The 18,723-nt window shown below is 40.4% G+C and overlaps 1 protein-coding gene across 22 annotated transcripts in view; it reads left to right on the forward strand.

Moving 5' to 3' along the window:
* Positions 1-18,723, forward strand: part of NEB (nebulin) — a 217,142-nt gene that overhangs the window by 156,785 nt on the left and 41,634 nt on the right. For 20 of the 22 annotated variants that reach the window (XM_064382770.1, XM_064382772.1, XM_064382777.1 and 17 more), the window contains exons 118-130: positions 37-135; positions 475-585; positions 4,569-4,673; positions 5,328-5,432; positions 5,687-5,791; positions 8,153-8,257; positions 8,420-8,524; positions 9,500-9,604; positions 10,912-11,016; positions 12,379-12,483; positions 14,638-14,742; positions 15,401-15,508; positions 17,537-17,641. In XM_064382770.1, coding sequence (XP_064238840.1) covers positions 37-135; positions 475-585; positions 4,569-4,673; positions 5,328-5,432; positions 5,687-5,791; positions 8,153-8,257; positions 8,420-8,524; positions 9,500-9,604; positions 10,912-11,016; positions 12,379-12,483; positions 14,638-14,742; positions 15,401-15,508; positions 17,537-17,641 — 1,368 coding nt within the window. Of the gene's footprint in view, positions 1-36; positions 136-474; positions 586-4,568; positions 4,674-5,327; positions 5,433-5,686; positions 5,792-8,152; positions 8,258-8,419; positions 8,525-9,499; positions 9,605-10,911; positions 11,017-12,378; positions 12,484-13,149; positions 13,255-14,637; positions 14,743-15,400; positions 15,509-17,536; positions 17,642-18,723 lie in introns of all 22 variants that reach the window. The other 2 variants (XM_064382783.1, XM_064382771.1) reach the window with 2 other exon arrangements.

Genomic DNA, 18,723 nt, shown 5'->3' on the forward strand with positions numbered 1-18,723 from the left:
CTTATGACCAGCTATATTTCTGTGTTTGCCTCTCAGATTAAATACAAAGAGGACTTGCAGGTCCTGAAGGGACTTGGCTGCTTCCTGTATGACACTCCTGACATGGTCCGCTCCCGGCACCTGCGGAAGCTCTGGGTGAGTGCACATCGTCACAGTGCATAATTAACCCTGCACAGCTGGATGCGCCCATCATCTAGCCTCCAGGGCTAGGCAGAAGGGATCTTAGCCTGCAGCTACTTTTAAGGGGAAATTTACAATTAACCCGCATGAGCAGGTTATCACCTGCTTATTATGATCTGTGCCTCCTGTGAAAAGTGCTGAGCTTAGTTAAATGGCAATTGTTGTTTCTGCCTGGGAAGTCACCCAGGACACATGAAGGCCCTGCTCAGCTTACACATGCCAGACATTTGAAAGACAATATGACATGAATTCCTTAAGTGATTAATCAACTTGTATTTCTGTTTTTTTTTTAAGTCTAATTACCTGTACACTGATAAGGCAAGGAAGATGCGAGACAAATACAAAGTGGTGCTTGACACTCCAGAATACAGAAAAGTGCAAGAACTGAAGACACATCTGAGTGAGGTAAGGACACTTTATTTGTCACTAAAGTCAACCAAATTGACCAGTACAAACTGAATGACTCCACAAGTGATCGCTGTTCAGGCAGCTGCAGCAGGTAAGATATTCCCCCTCTTAACTGTGGAATGGCTACCATGTCTAAGCAAGTCAACCGACTGCACTTTACCTCAGTTTACTTATTTTGCCCCTTTTGTTAAGTTATGCATATTAATACTTGCTCTTCCTATATCTAGGGCTGATGAGGTGTTTTACTTGATTTTATAGATTAGAAAGACCTTCTTACTTATTTTTGTTGTCTCCAAACTGATCTTATTTCAAAATTTTCTTTCGCTTTGATTCCCACCATCAGGAGCCCTGAGCACGGCAGTGCCATTGGAGAAGTCTTCAATAACTCCTTGCTCTGCTGCCCACTCAATAAACTGCAGGCTATTTAGTTTCATTTTCATCTGGCACTGAGGCTCCTGATATATTGCAGTTATTTGTGAATAGATCTGATCCTCTCCTTAGACTGCTGGTTCCTTGATAACTGGACCCCATGTTATTTACATGTGTCCCATAGTACTTTGGCTATAATAGATGTGCATGTTTGCTAAAGGGCATTTCACATGTGTAAATGATTGCTCTTCATATGGGTCAGTTGGCCATTCCCATTCTACTGTCACTCTGGTATTGTAGCTCTGTTCATCAGTTTGTACATTCACCATTCCGTATTGTGGCTTCACCCAGCTGAGCACTGGCTTCCAGGCCATTTCACCCTTCTCAGTAGCTCTGATGGCTGCTGATTAGGAATCTTATGCTCTTAGCGATGCCCTGGAATACCACATGTCGCCCTTAGTGGAGGGGATATGCAGCTTCCTATACTCAGTGAGCCAGAGACAAAGGATGACTAACTCTTCAGTTTTTGCAAATGCAACATTGAGCCCATTTGCATTCCTGAAAGCTTCTCTGTCATTTCAGCCAGTGCTTACACTCAGACTGGAACACTTATGTTATTTTTATCCCAGTAAAGTCGTGCTTTTCCACTTGGGCTCAGTAAGAGAATCACCTGTGGAATATTTAAAAACCACCCAGCGAGGGCTCTGACCCCTAGTTCCACACCAGACCCAGATTTTCTGTGTCTGGGTATCTGTGTACTTTTAGATACTCCACAGAGATTCTATTTAATAATACGCAGCCTGTGTTGAAAACCACTGCACCACATCTCTTCTCCAGCTACCAAATAATAATAATAAATTGGTAACTTACAGTGCTTCAGTGTAAAGATAACTCTGAAATACCTTTACTCTTTTTGGCTTTCAGTGTTCAGAATTACCTAAAACTAGTTTCTCCTCTTCTCAATTCCTAGGGGGCTTTTGTGCCAATTGTGCATCAGCACTGAGGAAGAAGAATGAATACTTTTCAGTAGTGCAGATTTTTTGTCTCTTCATAACAATGACCCAGGCTTGATAAAATGCTTATCCAAGGCACTCCCCTGAATTCAGAAGGGTTGGGATAGAGCCTACAAATCTGTTTTTAATAAGAACCTTGCTGGATTTTAATATCAGGAAAGTTTGGAAAACATTGAGTTAGTAAAAAGTTTGCTGGCCAAAAGAAGTTCAAGTTACTGACTTTTGAGCTGTCTTTCAATTGTATCGATTCTTGACATATACACATTTGTAGTACTAGGAAGCAGGGATGTTGTTTCAAGAAGCATAAGCGATGCATTCCTAAGTACAGGGGAAATAAAATACACAGAGAAATGTATAATTCTAGAAATGGCATAGAGGCCAAGCACAGTGGTACACACCTATAGTCCTAGCTACTTGGGAGGCTGAGACCAGACGATCACTGGAGTGCAGGAGTTTGAGGCCAGCCTGGGCAATACCAGTGAGACCCTGTCTCTAAAACTACATAAATAAAATAAAAATAAGAAAAAAAAATGGCTTGGGAGAATTGGGTTTTAGTCCCAGATTTACTTCCAGTTAGCTATATGACCTTATGTAATTCACAACCTTAGCACCCTAATTTCCTAAAGAATTGAACTAAATGATGATTTGAGCTCTTTTTAACCATAAAACTCCATGAGTTATTGATTTACTTTACTAAAAATTGAGCGTGGAAGAAACATTAAGTTTTTATTTAGTTTATCTCTTTTTTTTTCAACAGTAACACACAAAAAAGCCCCAAACACATGAGCTACACTTTCTTTTAACTTGCAGTGGTATATAATTTGGATTTAAAGAAATTGACCTCTGTGTGTGTGTTTAAAATATTTCTTACATTTTATCTGTTCCACTGGTATTTATATCCATGATTAGAATCTATTTGGTATCCATTTGTTCTTTCTCATTTACTTCATTATGTTAAATTCCTTCAACATTTATTAGGGAACTGCTATTTTTCAGACCCTTTGAACTCTAGTTGATGAAAGGATCATAGCACTAAACTGCTGTGCCCTAGTCTTGGAGAAGTAACAGGCATCAGTGTGATAAATGGTCTCAAGTAGGAATAGTCAAAACAGCATCAACTCTTGGAGTTTTCCAGGCAAATAAGAGGGAGAAGAACACTCAAGGCAGGAAGAACAGTATGTGAAAGCAGCCATAATGAGTTCTAGGAACTGGGACTAGTTTACATAGCACACGAAGGGTGTGGAAGAACGCTGGGCAATTATAGAAACATGGGTTGGAGCCAGGTTATAAAGACTTGTAGGTGTTATGTAAATGACCTTGGACTTTATGAAAAATCATTGAAGAATTATTTCTAGGAAGAATAGATTTGAGCATTAAGAAAATGTGTGTCTCAGACTTTTGAAAGATGGGTGAACCATGGAGTGGTCTAATAGAGGAGCTGAGCAGGTGGTTTTGACATGTAGAAAATAAGACGGAAGGCTGAGCTAGGGCAGTGGTGTTGGCAAAGAATCAGATTTCAGGAATATCACAAAGTTAGGAGCCCAGGATTCATGACCATTTTGATGTAGGAGCCTAGGATGACTCCCCCAGTTTCTGGCCTGAGTAACTGGGGTATCAATGAGTTATTTAGCAAAGTAGAGGAAATAGGAGAAGCAGCAATTTGAGATAGAGGCAATATAAAGAATTACACGTTGAACATGATAAATTACCCAAATTCAGAAAGTTGTTGAAAACTTGGATCTGGAGCTCAGGAGAGGCACTGGATATGTAGATCTGGAAGTCATCAATCTCAAAGTGATGCTTGAGATCACAGGTACAGAGGAGATCACTGCAGGAGAATGTACTGGGTGAAAGGGGCCAATCCTTCACTCCAGCAAACGGCAGCCTTTGCATAACGGCAGAACCATAGAGGGAGGCTGATGAGGAGACCTAAAAGACAGAAGGCCACCTAGGGAAGGATGCTGGAATGGAAGCCAGAGAAGAGAATTTTCAAGAATGAAACACTGAGCAGCTTCAGTTGCTACAGAGAAGGGTTATTGTCTTTGGCAATCATGAAGTTCTTGGTAGTCTCAATGAGAGTGACTTCATTGATGTGGGTAGTTGGGAGCCAAACTACGGTCTTGAGAAATTAATTAAAATAGAGGCAAAGAAGAAACACAGGTCTGAGAAAAGAAGAATAAAGTCCATTGGCTGGAGGCTGGAAAAGGCTTAATTAATGAAGGCGGGTGCGGTACAGGGGGAGGGGAGAGGTCTTGAGTCTGTTTGCAAATGAAGAGAGAGGGTTGGGAAAACAGGAAGGGTAGAAGATACAGAGGAGAAGGGGACAGTTGCTGGAATTGGGTGCTAGAATGGAACCAAGAACACAGCAGGAGGCTTGCATTTTGGATAGGCTAGAGAATGTCTCTTGTTTCGATACAGAGGAAAAAAAGAAAGGAAAGGTGCAGGAGATAAGTCAAAGGTTGGTTTATTGGGAAGAAACTGCAGTTGCTGCAGTGGGAGGGCCCCTGCCTTTTCTATGGAAAAGCAGTGAAGGCATCTGCAGAGAACATGACATGGCCATGAAGCAGAAATGATGCTGATGACTTGGTTTATGTCTAGCTGGTCTACAGAGCTGCAGGCAAGAAGCAGAAGTCAATCTTTACTTCAGTTCCTGATACTCCTGATCTTTTAAGAGCCAAGCGAGGACAGAAGCTTCAGAGTCAGGTAAGCTGAGAGGTTCATAAACCTGCCAGTCGGGCATCGCAGGGGGCTACTATGTGTGTCTGGCCTCTCTTGGCCAGTGGCAGACTCACACACTTGGTTGTCCTGGCTGCAACCTCATGCCCATTAACTCTGCACTTGAAGAAGCAGTTCTCTTTGGGGCCATGATAATTATGGTTGTGTTTTACTCAGGCAAGGGATGCCACATCTTCTTTCCTACGTGCTATAAAACTTGTGTTTTGGAGTCTGTGGACTCAAAGTAATGAAAATGATTGCTTGATCATTCTGTGGGATCTTCCTATTATCCACAGACAAATGAAGCCGTATTTCATTCATTCAAGCAAAAATGAGAGGAAAATATGTTGAGGGATCTATGGGAATCCTCTCTCTCTGTTAGCATTCTTTATCACATGGCTTTGATTGGATCGTACTCAGCAGTAGGCATATTAGATAACTGGGGTATGTATATGTGTTTTCAAACATGAGACACAGGGAGAAGCAAATTAACAGAAACATATATAAGAAAAAAATAAGCAAACATCAGGACTGTAAACAGATACCACCTACCCACTGAATGGTTAGAAATGAAGTGGACTGAATGCCAAATACCAAACACTTTATCTCCATGACACCTCACTTTCTTCTCTTATTATTCAGTATCTGTATGTTGAACTTGCCACCAAAGAGAGACCCCACCATCACGCTGGAAACCAGACCACAGCCTTGAAGCACGCTAAAGACGTGAAGGACATGGTCAGCGAGGTAAGATGGGAATTCAGCACTGAGGCACCGGGTAAAAGGAAAAATACTTTGCTAAAACCTTCCTCTGCTACCGCTGATCAGAGAGCTCATTATTACAAGTGGTGCTCAAAACACCAGCATCATCAAAACACAAAAGAGAGAGCTATTCTCTTAAAGAGTGTAATACGTTGTGCCCCTCCCCTAGACCTGTGGCTTGGTTGGGAATTGGGAAGACACTTAAGCTTGTCTCTCTCTCTTCTATTTTTATTTCTCAGAAAAAGTACAAGATTCAATATGAAAAGATGAAGGACAAGTACACTCCGGTTCCTGATACGCCAATCCTCATCAGAGCCAAGAGGGCTTACTGGAATGCCAGTGACGTATGCATCCCTTCCTTTTTTCTTCTGTTGTGATAGGGAGAGCTGAGGTTGAAGTACCTAAGACAGAACGTATTTCAGCCATATCCATAGTTCTAAGTCATGGCCCAGGGAAAAAAACACAAGTTTTGCTGGGCGAGGTGGCATGTGCCTGTAGTCCCAGCTACTTGGGAGGCTGAGGTGGAGGATCGCTTGAGCCCAGGAATTCTGGGCTGTAGTGAGCTATGCCAATCAGGTGTCTGCAGTAAGTTTGGCATCAATATAGTGACCACCCAGGAGCGGGGGACCACCCGGTTGCCTAAGGAGGGGTGAACCGGCCCAAGCTGGAAATGGAGCAGGTCAAAATTCCCATGCTGATCAGTAATGGGATCGCACCTGTCAATAGCCACTGCACTCCAGCCTGGGCAACATTTCAAGACACTGTCTCTAAAAATAAAAATAAAAATAAATGACAAAAATTTTTAAAGAGAAAAAAATAGCCCAAATAATACGAGTCAGGCAAAATAGCTGAGAGATACCAGAAGCCTATCCTTCTCAATTCTCTCCTGAGCAAAAATAGGACCCTTTATTGTAATTCTTCAGTAGCATTTTCTGGGGATACTTGACAGTTAATTTACTTATCCATAAAATTATGGTCTTGGAGTCAGCCAGACATGGATTCAAATCCTGATGCTGTTATTTGCCTGCTGTATGATTCTATATCATTTGTCTGATTTTTCCCAGTCATTTGTCTTATATGTGGAATGACCATGAGAATTGTGATAATTAAATGAAACCAAACAAGATAATGTATATGTGTCCAGCATGCTGCTGGGCTCCTAGTTGACACTTAGAAGATGTTTGTTCCCTTTCTTCTCTTAATTGTATATAGATCATCTGAATGATGCATGACACAGTGGTTAAAATTAGAGGGGACAGACGTTCATTTCCCATATCACACAACTGAGGGCAAGACTGCCTTTTAATGGTAATACAATTACCTGTTAATGAAGATGTGAAATAGTGAATCCGAGGTAAATGGCCATTCCTTATGGGTTTTGTGTCCCAGCACCCAACCAGGAATTCACTGTACCCATTACCAGAACCACACCCTTACAGGATTAGATATGCTGGGACTTAAACTGAGCAAAAAATCAAGCCAACTTCATGACCTGTCAACTTAGCAACATAGCTCTAGGATTTCAACGCATCTTACAGTAATTGCAGTAAGCCCTAAGCAGAAAAGAGCAGGTACAGCAAATTTCAACAATATATCAGTTCCATAATTTTGTTAGGAATTTTTTATTTGGAGCAGAGAAGAGCCTACTAATTAGAAAAAGGCAATTTTTTAAGCCAGTTAGTGCCTAAAATATAAGCTGGGAAAAAATCATATACTCCTCTCAAAGTCTACCTTCTAGGATATTTTTAGTCTTCTTGTGACATCCTTCATCATTATCACTTCAAGGTTACTGTTGAATATTTATTTGGAACCAAGCTGAATTAATATCTTAGAGCAGTGGCCACACATTGAAATTGGCCCTGGGATTCATTATGCCCCACTGGACAGTTCCATCCCTAGGGCTTTATCAGTAGCAAATCTGATAACGCTAATCTTTATAATAGTCTAATGTAACAGGGTAGTATCTGGCATTTAATTCAGTGTATTAAGCACGGCTAACCCCACAAGTAGATCTAGGCAATCTTATGAGATGATCCATCTAAAAAACAAAATTACAAAGTCAAAGAAAAGACATCTTTCATTGTGTATTTGTTCATCTACCCCAAAAGAAAAGAACTGTTTGAGGTTGAAAATAAGCTGTCATCTTGTGTAGATGAAATGACTCTTCTATGATATTCTCAGGTTAGAATCAGAGCTGTTTTCTCTTGAAATATCACAAAAAGATTATAATGAAATAAAGTTTTAAGACTGCTTAGTGCAGAAGGCATTTAATACTAGGAGTTTGTTTGGGTTTTTTTCCTCTCAAATGAGCTTTTGGTTTATGTTTTACATTTAAATAAACTTTATAAGTAGTTTAGATTTACAGAAAAGTGGCAAAGATAGTAGAGTTCTCACATGCCCCACACCCAGGGAACACCCATGTTCTCCTGTTGCCCCAACACGTATATCACCATCATAGATTTGTCATGACCAGTGAACCAAGACTGATACATTATTATCAGTTAAACTCCATAGTTGCTTTGGATTTCGTTAGTTTTCCCTAGTGCTATTTTTTTTTCTCTTCTAGGATCTGAAATAAGCTTTTAAATTTTTCCTAAATGTATTCATGGGAAAACCAAAGACAGAAGACGAGAGTCCAAGCTTAAAAGAGCTCAATTATTTAACTTGATAGTTTTTTGTAATTCATGTGCTTTTTCTCTTTCTAGCTACGCTACAAAGAAACATTTCAAAAGACCAAAGGGAAATACCACACGGTGAAAGATGCCCTGGACATCGTCTATCATCGCAAAGTCACTGATGACATCAGTAAAGTATGTCCCTAAATATTTCTACTTGTGTTGCGCTCTACAACTCACCATATACATATATATTTTTTAGCAACTTCCCTCTTCTAAAATTCTCCAGAGAGAAGTAGGCATATTTACATTAACTTTGGGTAAGACTTATAGCTGTCTTTGTGTTTTTTATAACAGATAAAATACAAGGAGAACTACATGAGCCAGTTGGGAATCTGGAGGTCCATTCCTGATCGTCCGGAGCATTTCCACCACCGAGCAGTCACCGATGCAGTCAGTGATGTGAGCGTTGACATTTTCTATTTTCACATATAAATTCATCTTCCGGCCAGGCGCGGTAGCTCACGCCTGTAATCCCAGCACTTTGGGAGGCCGAGGCAGGTGGATCACAAGGTCAAGAGATCGAGACCATCGTGGCCAACATGGTGAAATCCCATCTCTACTAAAAAATACAAAACTTAGCTAGGCGTGGTGGCGCGCACCTGCAGTCCCAGCTACTCGGGAGGCTGAGGCAGGAGAATTGCTTGAACCTCGGAGGCAGAGGTCGCAATGAGCCAGGATCGTGCCACTGTGCTCCAGCCTGGTGCCTGGTGACAGAGCGAGACTCTGTCTCAAAAAAAAAAAATTAAAAATAAATAAATAAATAAATTCATCTTCCTATATAAGAAGAAATCATATACTGCATAACAACTGAAGAAACACTTGGCTAGATTTTAGATTTTGTGTGTGAATGTTTAAATCATAACACTCAATTGCTAAGTGAGTGAATTTCAACTTGGGAGAAGGAAATATATATTCAAATTTATAAATCTAATTTTTCTCCTAGATGTATGATATCATATTACAGGACTGGAAGTGATACACATCATCTAGGAAATAGCCTATTTTTGATCCACTGAAGTGACAACTTCATGAAGCAATTAAGACACATAACAGTGCTCACTTAGAAAGTTCAGCTCTGTGTATGAACATATAGCTGCCAAGCTAATGATACACTCTCTAGGAAAGTATGCCTGTTAAATTTGAATTGCTTTAATTGGTATCAAAAATGGAAAACTTCCATATGTTATACAACAATATACCATAATGAGCAGAGGTATTACCGGAAACTTCTTTTAAATCATTATTTTAATGCTTTATTATTTCATATGCCTCAAGGGGCAGGGCTTGTTTTTTCCACGTGTATAGATACTAACTTGCTGCTGTTTAGAGGTGGCTTCTTAGAACTCTTTGATGATATTCTTCTTCTTCTTCCAGGTAAAATATAAAGAAGACTTGACTTGGCTTAAAGGCATTGGTTGCTATGCTTATGATACCCCTGATTTCACTCTGGCTGAAAAGAACAAGACTCTATACAGCAAGGTATATATACTCAAGGAGAATTGGCTACATCCATTCGACATATACCTGTACCCACAGAGAGAATTAGCATGGAGGAAATAGTCTTTCTTGTTTCCATCCCTATCCTGGCTTCTAGACCTTATAGTTTGAGTACGTGCTGAGTTGTTCACTCCTTAGGAAACTCTTGGATGTTAACCTCATCGACCAAAGGCATTTATTTGAATTTGATGAAAAGTCATCTCAGGACAACCCCTCACGATCCTTCTAGAACTCTCTCCTTATTAATATGTCTCTGGGTGGTTTCTCCTATTAAAGCTAATATGATAGCCAATATAAAATGGGGTTATTTTAATCCACAAATAATATATGACATGAGGCAGACCACCTAGTTTTTATGGCTTCATTTTCCTATTTACAAAATAAAGCAATTCAGTTCACTTTCCTTTGAGCTCTACAATACAATCCAGCAAATTTTTTTTTAATGCCAAATAGTAAATAAAACATAGAAGACGTGGGCTAAATTCATTCTAGGGAATATTCTTCTTTGTTTGTTACAACACCATGGAATGGTGAAACCCATTCTAATTCATGAAGCTGTTTAAAACAGGTGGCATGCTAGATGGGTCATACTCCACACCTGCTCTAGAAGATTATGATTATCTGATTAAGTACTGGAAAACTATCTTCAAATTAATGTACTAAAAACCTCCTTCAAGTGTACATAAAAATACTTTCAAATTTAAATAATAATTATATAGAAACAAACTAAACATTGATTTAGATTTCTGCCCAATATGGAAAATAAATCTATTTAGCATCCATTCAGTGGAAGTGTTTTCTAGTGTATACTTTTGGGCTAGTTTTCAAGACCTCTAGGCAGTTCTGCCCTTCATTGCCTTGGAAGCAGAGTAAGCAATCATGTTAGCTTGGCTGGGTTCTGTGGCTCATGCCTGTAATCCCAGCACTTTGGGAGCCCAAGGCAGGTGGATAGCTTGAGCCCAGGAGTTTGAGAACAGCCTGGGCAACAATGCAAAACCCCATCTTTACAAAATATACATAAATTAGCCAGGCATGGTGGTGTACCACCTGTAGTCCCACCTAGCTGGGAGGCTGAGGTAAGAAGACTGATTGAGCCCAGGAGGCGGAGGTTGCAATGAGCTTAGATTGTGCCCTGCACTCCAGCCTGGACAACAGAGCGAAATCCTGTCTCAAGACAAACGTGTGTTAGCTCTATGAATTACCACAATTATATGATATGATAAACAGCATGTCTTATTCTTAAGATAATCACAGCCTGCTATCAAGTAACCATGTTCCATTTTTTCTAGTATAAGTATAAAGAAGTATTTGAAAGGACAAAGTCAGATTTCAAGTATGTTGCAGACTCTCCAATCAACAGGCATTTCAAGTATGCAACTCAGTTGATGAATGAGGTATGAATGAACTGTTCCAATTAAGTCTATTCATTTCCTTAAGAAGTCTTTGAGGTTTTTTAATTAAAGTCCAATACATAGAATGACAGAAAAGCCATCCTAAGTTTTCAGTTTAACTAAAGATTTGGAAAAGATTCTATAATGTTACCATCCAACAAGCTCTGCCAAACTACAAATAAGAACACGTGAAGGGACCGTTCAGTGGTGGGAGAGCCCTGCAAACATCAGCACCTCTGCACAAACGCAGGGCAGTGCAGTCCTGCAGGTGACAGTACCAGGGAGGTAAAGGATTTTCTTGACTGTCAGCGGAACTCCATTATATAGAATATTGTATAGACTTGGGGGACACAGAAGTTCAGGGTTAATTTAGTATCCTCTACTGAGGCACCAAGATGTCAGTAGTTAGAAGAGCCATCCTAAAGGGATAGTTGTGATTCATGCTTCAATTTATTGCCATGGTTACTCCCACATATATTGGTGCACAGAAGTATCCATTTGCATCTAAATTTTTTCTATCTAGCCTTTCTTGTAAATTATCTTTGCAATAATTTAAATTTAGCTCAAGATGGCTGAAATAAGCAAGCTATGAATATACTTAGTCTGGATGTTTTTACCATGTTGGGATAGTTTTATACTTAAAGGTGTTTTTAATTTCCTATTTTCAGATTTTTCACAGGTTTATATAAGTTTGAAAATTATGTTAGAAAATTAGTAAAATGTATCTAAAAATGAAAATGTAGGCAATGGCATATTTGCTTAAATGTATGACTTTTTTGTTTGTTGTCTTTACATTTGATTTAGTTCACTTTCAGTAGATTTCCAGACTGGACCACCCTGAAGGATTACTGTCAGTAGCTTCATATGAGTATAATCTTGATATATTTTGTTTCTTTTTTTCTATTTCATGAAGAATTTCCAGGTCTCTCTTATAATCCAATAAGTTAACTAGCATTAGAAGACTATTACAAATTTCCCATGGATATTTTGCCATCAGTTATGCTTTCAGATTCTCACAGCCTTAGAAAGTAAACCTGTAGCTTATCAGTACCCTATTTTAAATACACCGTTAGATGCCATAAACCTAACATTGCCAATGGCATCATATATAAAGATGGAAAATGTTTAGGCACAAGAAACTCTAATTTCAGTGTCATAAATCTGACCTATCCCATACTCCAGCCTTCTCCAGGTGATCTTCCTCTGCTTGACTCTCTTTGCTTCCCTGTTTTTATTGTCTTGGGTATGTTGGGAGCCCGCCTCTAGAGATGACATGTTCTGGCTCTCTGGAGTGTTTACCTTGAGACATTTCTGTGTAGCCTTGAAGTTGTACTCTTGCTATAATATGCTATGATGTTTGAGCAGAAAAAATACAGAGCTGATTATGAGCAGCGGAAAGATAAATACCACCTGGTAGTCGATGAGCCTAGACATCTGCTGGCTAAGACCGCAGGCGACCAGATCAGTCAGGTACTGTGATGGGGCTGGCCGGTGGCCCAGGCAGGACTGTGCTCCTGGTTTCTCATGAGATGTCGTCCCGTCTGCTGCAAGGATGTCATAGGTTCTGCCTATGATATTGGGCCGTTCTGTTTCAAAATATCTGTCTAGCCACCCAAAGAGCCTGTCAGCTATTTGAGTGCGCCAGTCCATGCTCTGTGTTCTCACTTGTGCTGTGGTGAAGATGAAAAGAAAAGCTGGGTCCTCCCATCCTTTACTCTTCCAGAGAACCTGTTTGAAAACTGCAATTGTAAACTGTAGATTGAGTTGTAAAAGCAAAAAATAAACAAATGAACAAAAAACAAACAAAAATTAATGGAAGGAAAGAAGACAGAACTCCTTACTATATATCTTTCTATTCCAAAGATGTCTTCTTTCCTATACAACTATTTTTGTGGTAACATAAGTGAAACTAGCTATATCATTCCCCATTCACAAGGGCTATGAATGGCCAAACACAAGCATTGCAATCATTCTGCCTCACATTATAACGTATTTGATGTCTTCACCCACACATATGTGAGTACATAAAGTGTGTATGCCTACATCTCTTCACTCAGAGGTGATTGGGATATAGAGCCATGTTCTTTTCTGTCTTCATGAGTCTCTTTTGTGCTTCACTGCTCTTTGCATGGACAGAGAAAATATAAATCTAGTGCCAAGATGTTTCTGCAACATGGATGTAATGAAATTCTACGTCCAGATATGTTGACTGCTCTCTACAATTCACACATGTGGAGCCAGGTAATGTCTGATGGGATATGAAGAAGGAGGTTTAGAAGTCTTGGGTGCATTCCCTTGTATGCTTTTATTGATTTCCTCTCCCAGTCCCTGCCCATGCTGGCTTCACATGGTAAAGCTACATAAATATTCATTCCTTGTAAATGACCTCTGAATGTGGCCAAAGGTGATGGGACAGCGGTCATCTGTACATCATCTGATGCTTTCAGAACTCTTAATAAAATCAACCGACTCTTTCAAGTGTTATTTCCAAATTGGTTTAACTTTAATTTATACTTTTCGGTATTTGCCTCAAAGAAATAGATTCCTTAGAGATTGAAGATAGTAAGTAGATTCAACAAAATGTAAAAGGTCTGAATATTTAATGTTTTCACCTAATGGGTCCCTTGTTCAATTATCACTACAACTGTTGCGGGGAGATGAGGATTGCCATGCAGCTCTATGAATATTGTATATATTTGTGGTGTCTCTTGACTTTGATGCTGAATTGCTAGGTTATTTCCAGCACATCTGATCCCATACACACTCGTTAACAGTGTCTCTGATAATCATGCCTTTTTAGAAGGCCAGTTGAAGCATGCACTTTCCAGCACATGCTCAAAGGTAAATTTGACTCAGCAATAAACAGTGATAATTGGTTAACTACCAGACACAATGTTAGTAAAATGCCATTTTCCCAGACCAAAAAAAAAAAGTTATTAATCAAGCTTTTCTATTAGCAACTTGTTTTGTCATTTTAGTTTACTGTCAAATCAATATGTGAAATGAGGAGGCTAAGCTCTCCCTGTAAACATCCTGTTTGCCCGAACTTCCTCCTTTGTCTTTATATGACCATCAAATAGTTGTGCATGAAGTTTTATGGTGCTGTCTGTATTTGTCCTGCTTAAAACAGCTTATGTGCATGAAAATAATTGTGACTTGAAAATTGCAAACACAAATGAATTTTTTTAAATGATAAACTTCATATCTACTCATTCTTTATTTTACATCCCTGTTTGATCTTTGATATGGCAAAACACTTTTGGAGATTGTACATGTTCAATACAATATGTTGTGAGTGAAACAACACTTGTCAGACTCCAGAGAACAGGTTCTAGTCCTGCTCTGAGATTCGGTCTAAATGTGCTCTTGAGTCAGTCTTGTAACCTCTGGGGGCCTCCGAATCTATGTGTATAAAACATATTGGAAATTATTAGTAGTAGTATTATCTGCTCCATTACATTTTTGCTATAAGACCAAATTTATATTAAACATTTCCAGTTAGGATTTAAAGACAAAGCTACCATGACCCCACCTCCCACTCCAGTGTTTTTCAAGAGGACAGTTAGTTACCTTAAAGCCCTCTCTACAACTTCTTAGAGCTCTTTCTTCTCTTCCACAATTTAGATCAAATACAGGAAAAACTATGAAAAATCAAAGGACAAATTTACCTCAGTTGTAGACACTCCAGAACACCTGCGTACTACGAAAGTCAACAAACAAATCAGCGATGTAAGTGCAAAAAACACCGTATATCTTTTCAAACTCAGGGGACATCTGCAAACATGGAGGGGCATTTTAAGTTGTCACAAAGTCTGGGAGACTACTGTCATTGGAGACTACTGTCATGTAGTGGGAGGGAGGCAGGGGTGCGAGATGTCCTGCTATGCACAGGAGTCTCCTTCCCAATAAAGAATTGTTGTGGCCAGGTGCAGTGGCTCACACCTGTAATCTCAGCACTTTGGGAAGCTGAGGCAGGCAGATCACTTGAGACAAGGAGTTTGAGACCAGCCTGGCCAATATGGCAAAACCCCATCTCTACTAAAAATGCAAAAATTAGCCAGATGTGGTGCTACATGCCTGTGGTTCCAGCTACTCAGGAGGTTGAGGCATGAGAATTGCTTGAGCCTGGGAGATGGAGGTTGCAGTGAGCCAAGATCACGCCACTGCACTCCAGCCTGGGTGGCAGAGTGTCTCAAAAAAAAGAATTGTTGTGATCACATGCAAGCTGGAAACACTGAGGTCTTAGCAGAGAGCATGAAAGCACCTGTCAAATTTACAGAATTCTCTTTCCTTTTTATCCACTCAGAAAAACACTTTGCATTTATATTTTGATATTATGCATTGAGAAGCATGACATGATGTCTTTCTGCTTTTTAATCTCTTTCAGATCCTTTATAAATTGGAATACAACAAGGCCAAACCCAGAGGCTACACAACAATCCACGACACGCCCATGTTGCTGCATGTCCGCAAGGTTAAAGATGAAGTCAGCGATGTAAGTACCAGAATGGCTTAGCAGTCCCTCTCATCTTCACCTCTTTCTAATGTGATATAACAAACCCTGCTCCACTTATCTATTCCTGTGTAACAACCACCCTAAAACTTAGTGGCTTAAAGTAACAGTCATCTCTTTTGCTCATAATTCCGTGAGCTGACTGGACACAGCTGAGTAGCCCTACTCCCCATGTTGCTGGCAGACACCTGGGGCTCAATCAAGCCAGGACATCCGGATGGCTCACCCTCATGGCTGGCCATTGGTGATGGCTGTGGCTGGGAGCTGGGATATTGTATAGATGATGAGACAGGAACCCCTTCATGTGGCCTCTCCACATGCCTTGGACTTCTCCCCAGATGGCTCTCCACATGGCTTAAACGTATCCTGGGGTACTAATTTTTTAAAAATGAATTTCCATGACTTTCTCCTAAATATAGTGATTAGTAAATTAGTAAACTAAGTCTATGGTGAAGCCCAGAAAACTATGATTCTTATGATCAGTTTAGTAAACCCCACGATGGCTTCCTTGGAACAGTTTACGTTGGCCTTAGTCACATTAAAACCTAGGATCCTTCCCCAATGATTAATGAGAAAGCCCAGATCAACACCCTCGACCCTGAAATGTAAGAAAAGCAAAAGTGAGTGAAGCTGGAATTCCAAGGCTCAGGATGGAAAAACCGCCTGTTGGGCCTGCAGAGGCTGAGTCTTCCCTGTGCTTCTCCCTCCTATCCAAACCTACACATACCAAAACTTGCAAGGTATGTCTCTAGTAGTGACAATGACAATGACAATATATGGTTCCATATATTTTTAAAAGGCAGAATGATGGCTGTATCCATCAGTTCATTCATTCATCAAATATTTATTGAGTGTCTATGTGCCTGACACTAGGACTAAGATGATGGATGACACAGTCTCTGCCCTTAAGGGGTTCTTTTTAATGGAAAGAATAGGCAGATAAACAAATAATCACAACATGATATGATAATGGCTAGAACTGTGGGAGCATAGAAGGAGAGCAAGACTCATTCTGTCTGGGTGAGTTGGTGGAGGAAGGCTTCTCTTCCATCAGCAGTTATCAAGATGTTCTGAACTCAGGATTTGCTGATTTGGGGAAGGGAAAACCTGAATGAATAGCTGTCCAACTTGTCCCTTCAGCACAAACACAGAAGCATAAATTATATGGCAGGCCGGGCACAGTGGCTCATGCCTGTGATCCCAGCACTTTGGGAGGTCGAGGTGGGCAGTTCACCTGAGATCAGGAGTTTGAGACCAGCCTGCCCTACATGGTGAAACCCCACCTGTACTAAAATACAAAAAAAAATTAGCCACACATGGTGGCACATGCCTATAGTCCCAAGATATTCAGGAGGCTGAGACAGGAGAATTGCTTGAACCTGGGAGAGGCAGAGGTTGCAGTAAGCCGAGATTACACCATTGCACTCCAGCGTGGGTGACAGAGAGAGACTCTGTTAAAAAAAAAAAAAAAAAAAAAAAAAAAAAAAAAAAAAAATTGGCCAGGCACAGTGGCTCACGCCTTGTAATCCCAACACTTTGGGAGGCTGAGGTGGGTGGATCATGAGGTCAGGAGTTTGAGACCAGCTTGGCCAATATGATGAAACCCTGTCTCTACTAAACATACAAAAATTAGCTGGGTGTGGTGGCGCACACCTGTATTCCCAGCTACTTGGGAGGCTGAGGCAGAAGAATCATTTGAACCTGGGAGGCAGAGCTTGCAGTGAGCCGAGATTGTGCCACTGCCCTCCAGCCTGGACGGCAGACAGCCTCGTCTCAAAAAAAAAAAAAAAAATATGGCAATACTAGTGACCATAGCCAGTGTGCCCTGATCTGAGATAGGAAGGTGCATTTCTGCATGTCTATATCGTTGCTCCACAGCAGATTTTTAAAATTCCGTCTTAAGGAGCATTGTGTACTGTAGTCATCCACGGATTTAATTTCTTGTTTTTTAAGATGCTCAGTATGCTGCTATAAAAAAAATTAATCTTGTCACTGTGTTTCCTCCCACAGCTGAAATACAAAGAAGTATACCAAAGAAATAAATCCAACTGCACCATTGAGCCAGATGCTGTTCATATCAAAGCAGCCAAGGACGCCTACAAAGTCAACACCAACGTAAGTTCTAGAAACTTCCCCAAGCATGGTGGGGAATTTACTGGCTTTTGCAGGACACACGGCCTCTTTTTACATCTCTTCAGGCAATTGAGCTCTAGTGATTGATTCCAAAGCAAGAGTCAGGCCCCAGGAGCATGAACAATGATGTGAAAATATAAATCCTGCCTTTGTCCTCACAAAGGAGCATGGGGAAGAGCAAGGGTGGCCTCATCCCATGCCATGGATGCTACACTCACTCAGCCCTTGTGGTGGGTGGCTGAGAAATGGGACATTGAATTCTGAAATGTAGGTTTGGGAAGTGCCTGAGCATTTTTCATTCTCTTCCCCTGTGCTCTCCTGCCTCAAGCTACAATCTGCTTCATCTGATGAAGAAAACATTGAGCCATTTGGTGCCATCAGGCATTGGCCTAGACCTTCTTCCTGCTCAGATATTCCCTGCATTGACTCTTTTCCTGGATGTGGCATCTTAAGGCCTCAACTACAGAAATAATTTTGTGCATTTAGATGAGCACCAGCTTCTTAAAAATACATTAAATGGTTATACAATGAAACTATTATAACCCAATTAGTACCCACTAGTGCCAGAGGGGACATATATTTATGAGGGCTGGCAAACTGGAATGCCTGTAGGAGCTGGCAAGGAGCTTGCAGGTATCCTGAGGATGGATTGAGGGTAGAGTGATAGCACAGACGTGAGATAAAGCAAATGCAGTAAAATGTACCTTGCAAAATCCAGATTGTATGGGTATTTTCTGTAATATTCTTGCAACTTTTTTGTATATTTGAAATTTTTCACAATAAGGGAAAAAAACTTTATCAAATAGTATACATAAAAGCATGTGCATTATATTGTGTATAAATTGTACCTCAATTTGAAAAAGAGAAAGGATGAGGAAAGAAATGTGCTTGATAGTGTAGGGCCCTCCCATAGACACTCAAACTAAATTACATACATGTCTGTGGCTCAGATTTGGCCCAAGGCAGCCAGTTCTCCAGCCCTGAAGAGTCTAGGAAGTGGGCAAGCACCTCTGAGGCCAGATTGCCTGGGTTTAAATTCCAGCTCCACCTTGGGAAGTTTACCT

This window comes from Aotus nancymaae, unplaced genomic scaffold, assembly GCF_030222135.1.
Source record: "Aotus nancymaae isolate 86718 unplaced genomic scaffold, 86718_ANA_hifiasm-v0.15.2.pri h1tg000029l, whole genome shotgun sequence".
Taxonomy (NCBI): domain Eukaryota; kingdom Metazoa; phylum Chordata; class Mammalia; order Primates; family Aotidae; genus Aotus; species Aotus nancymaae.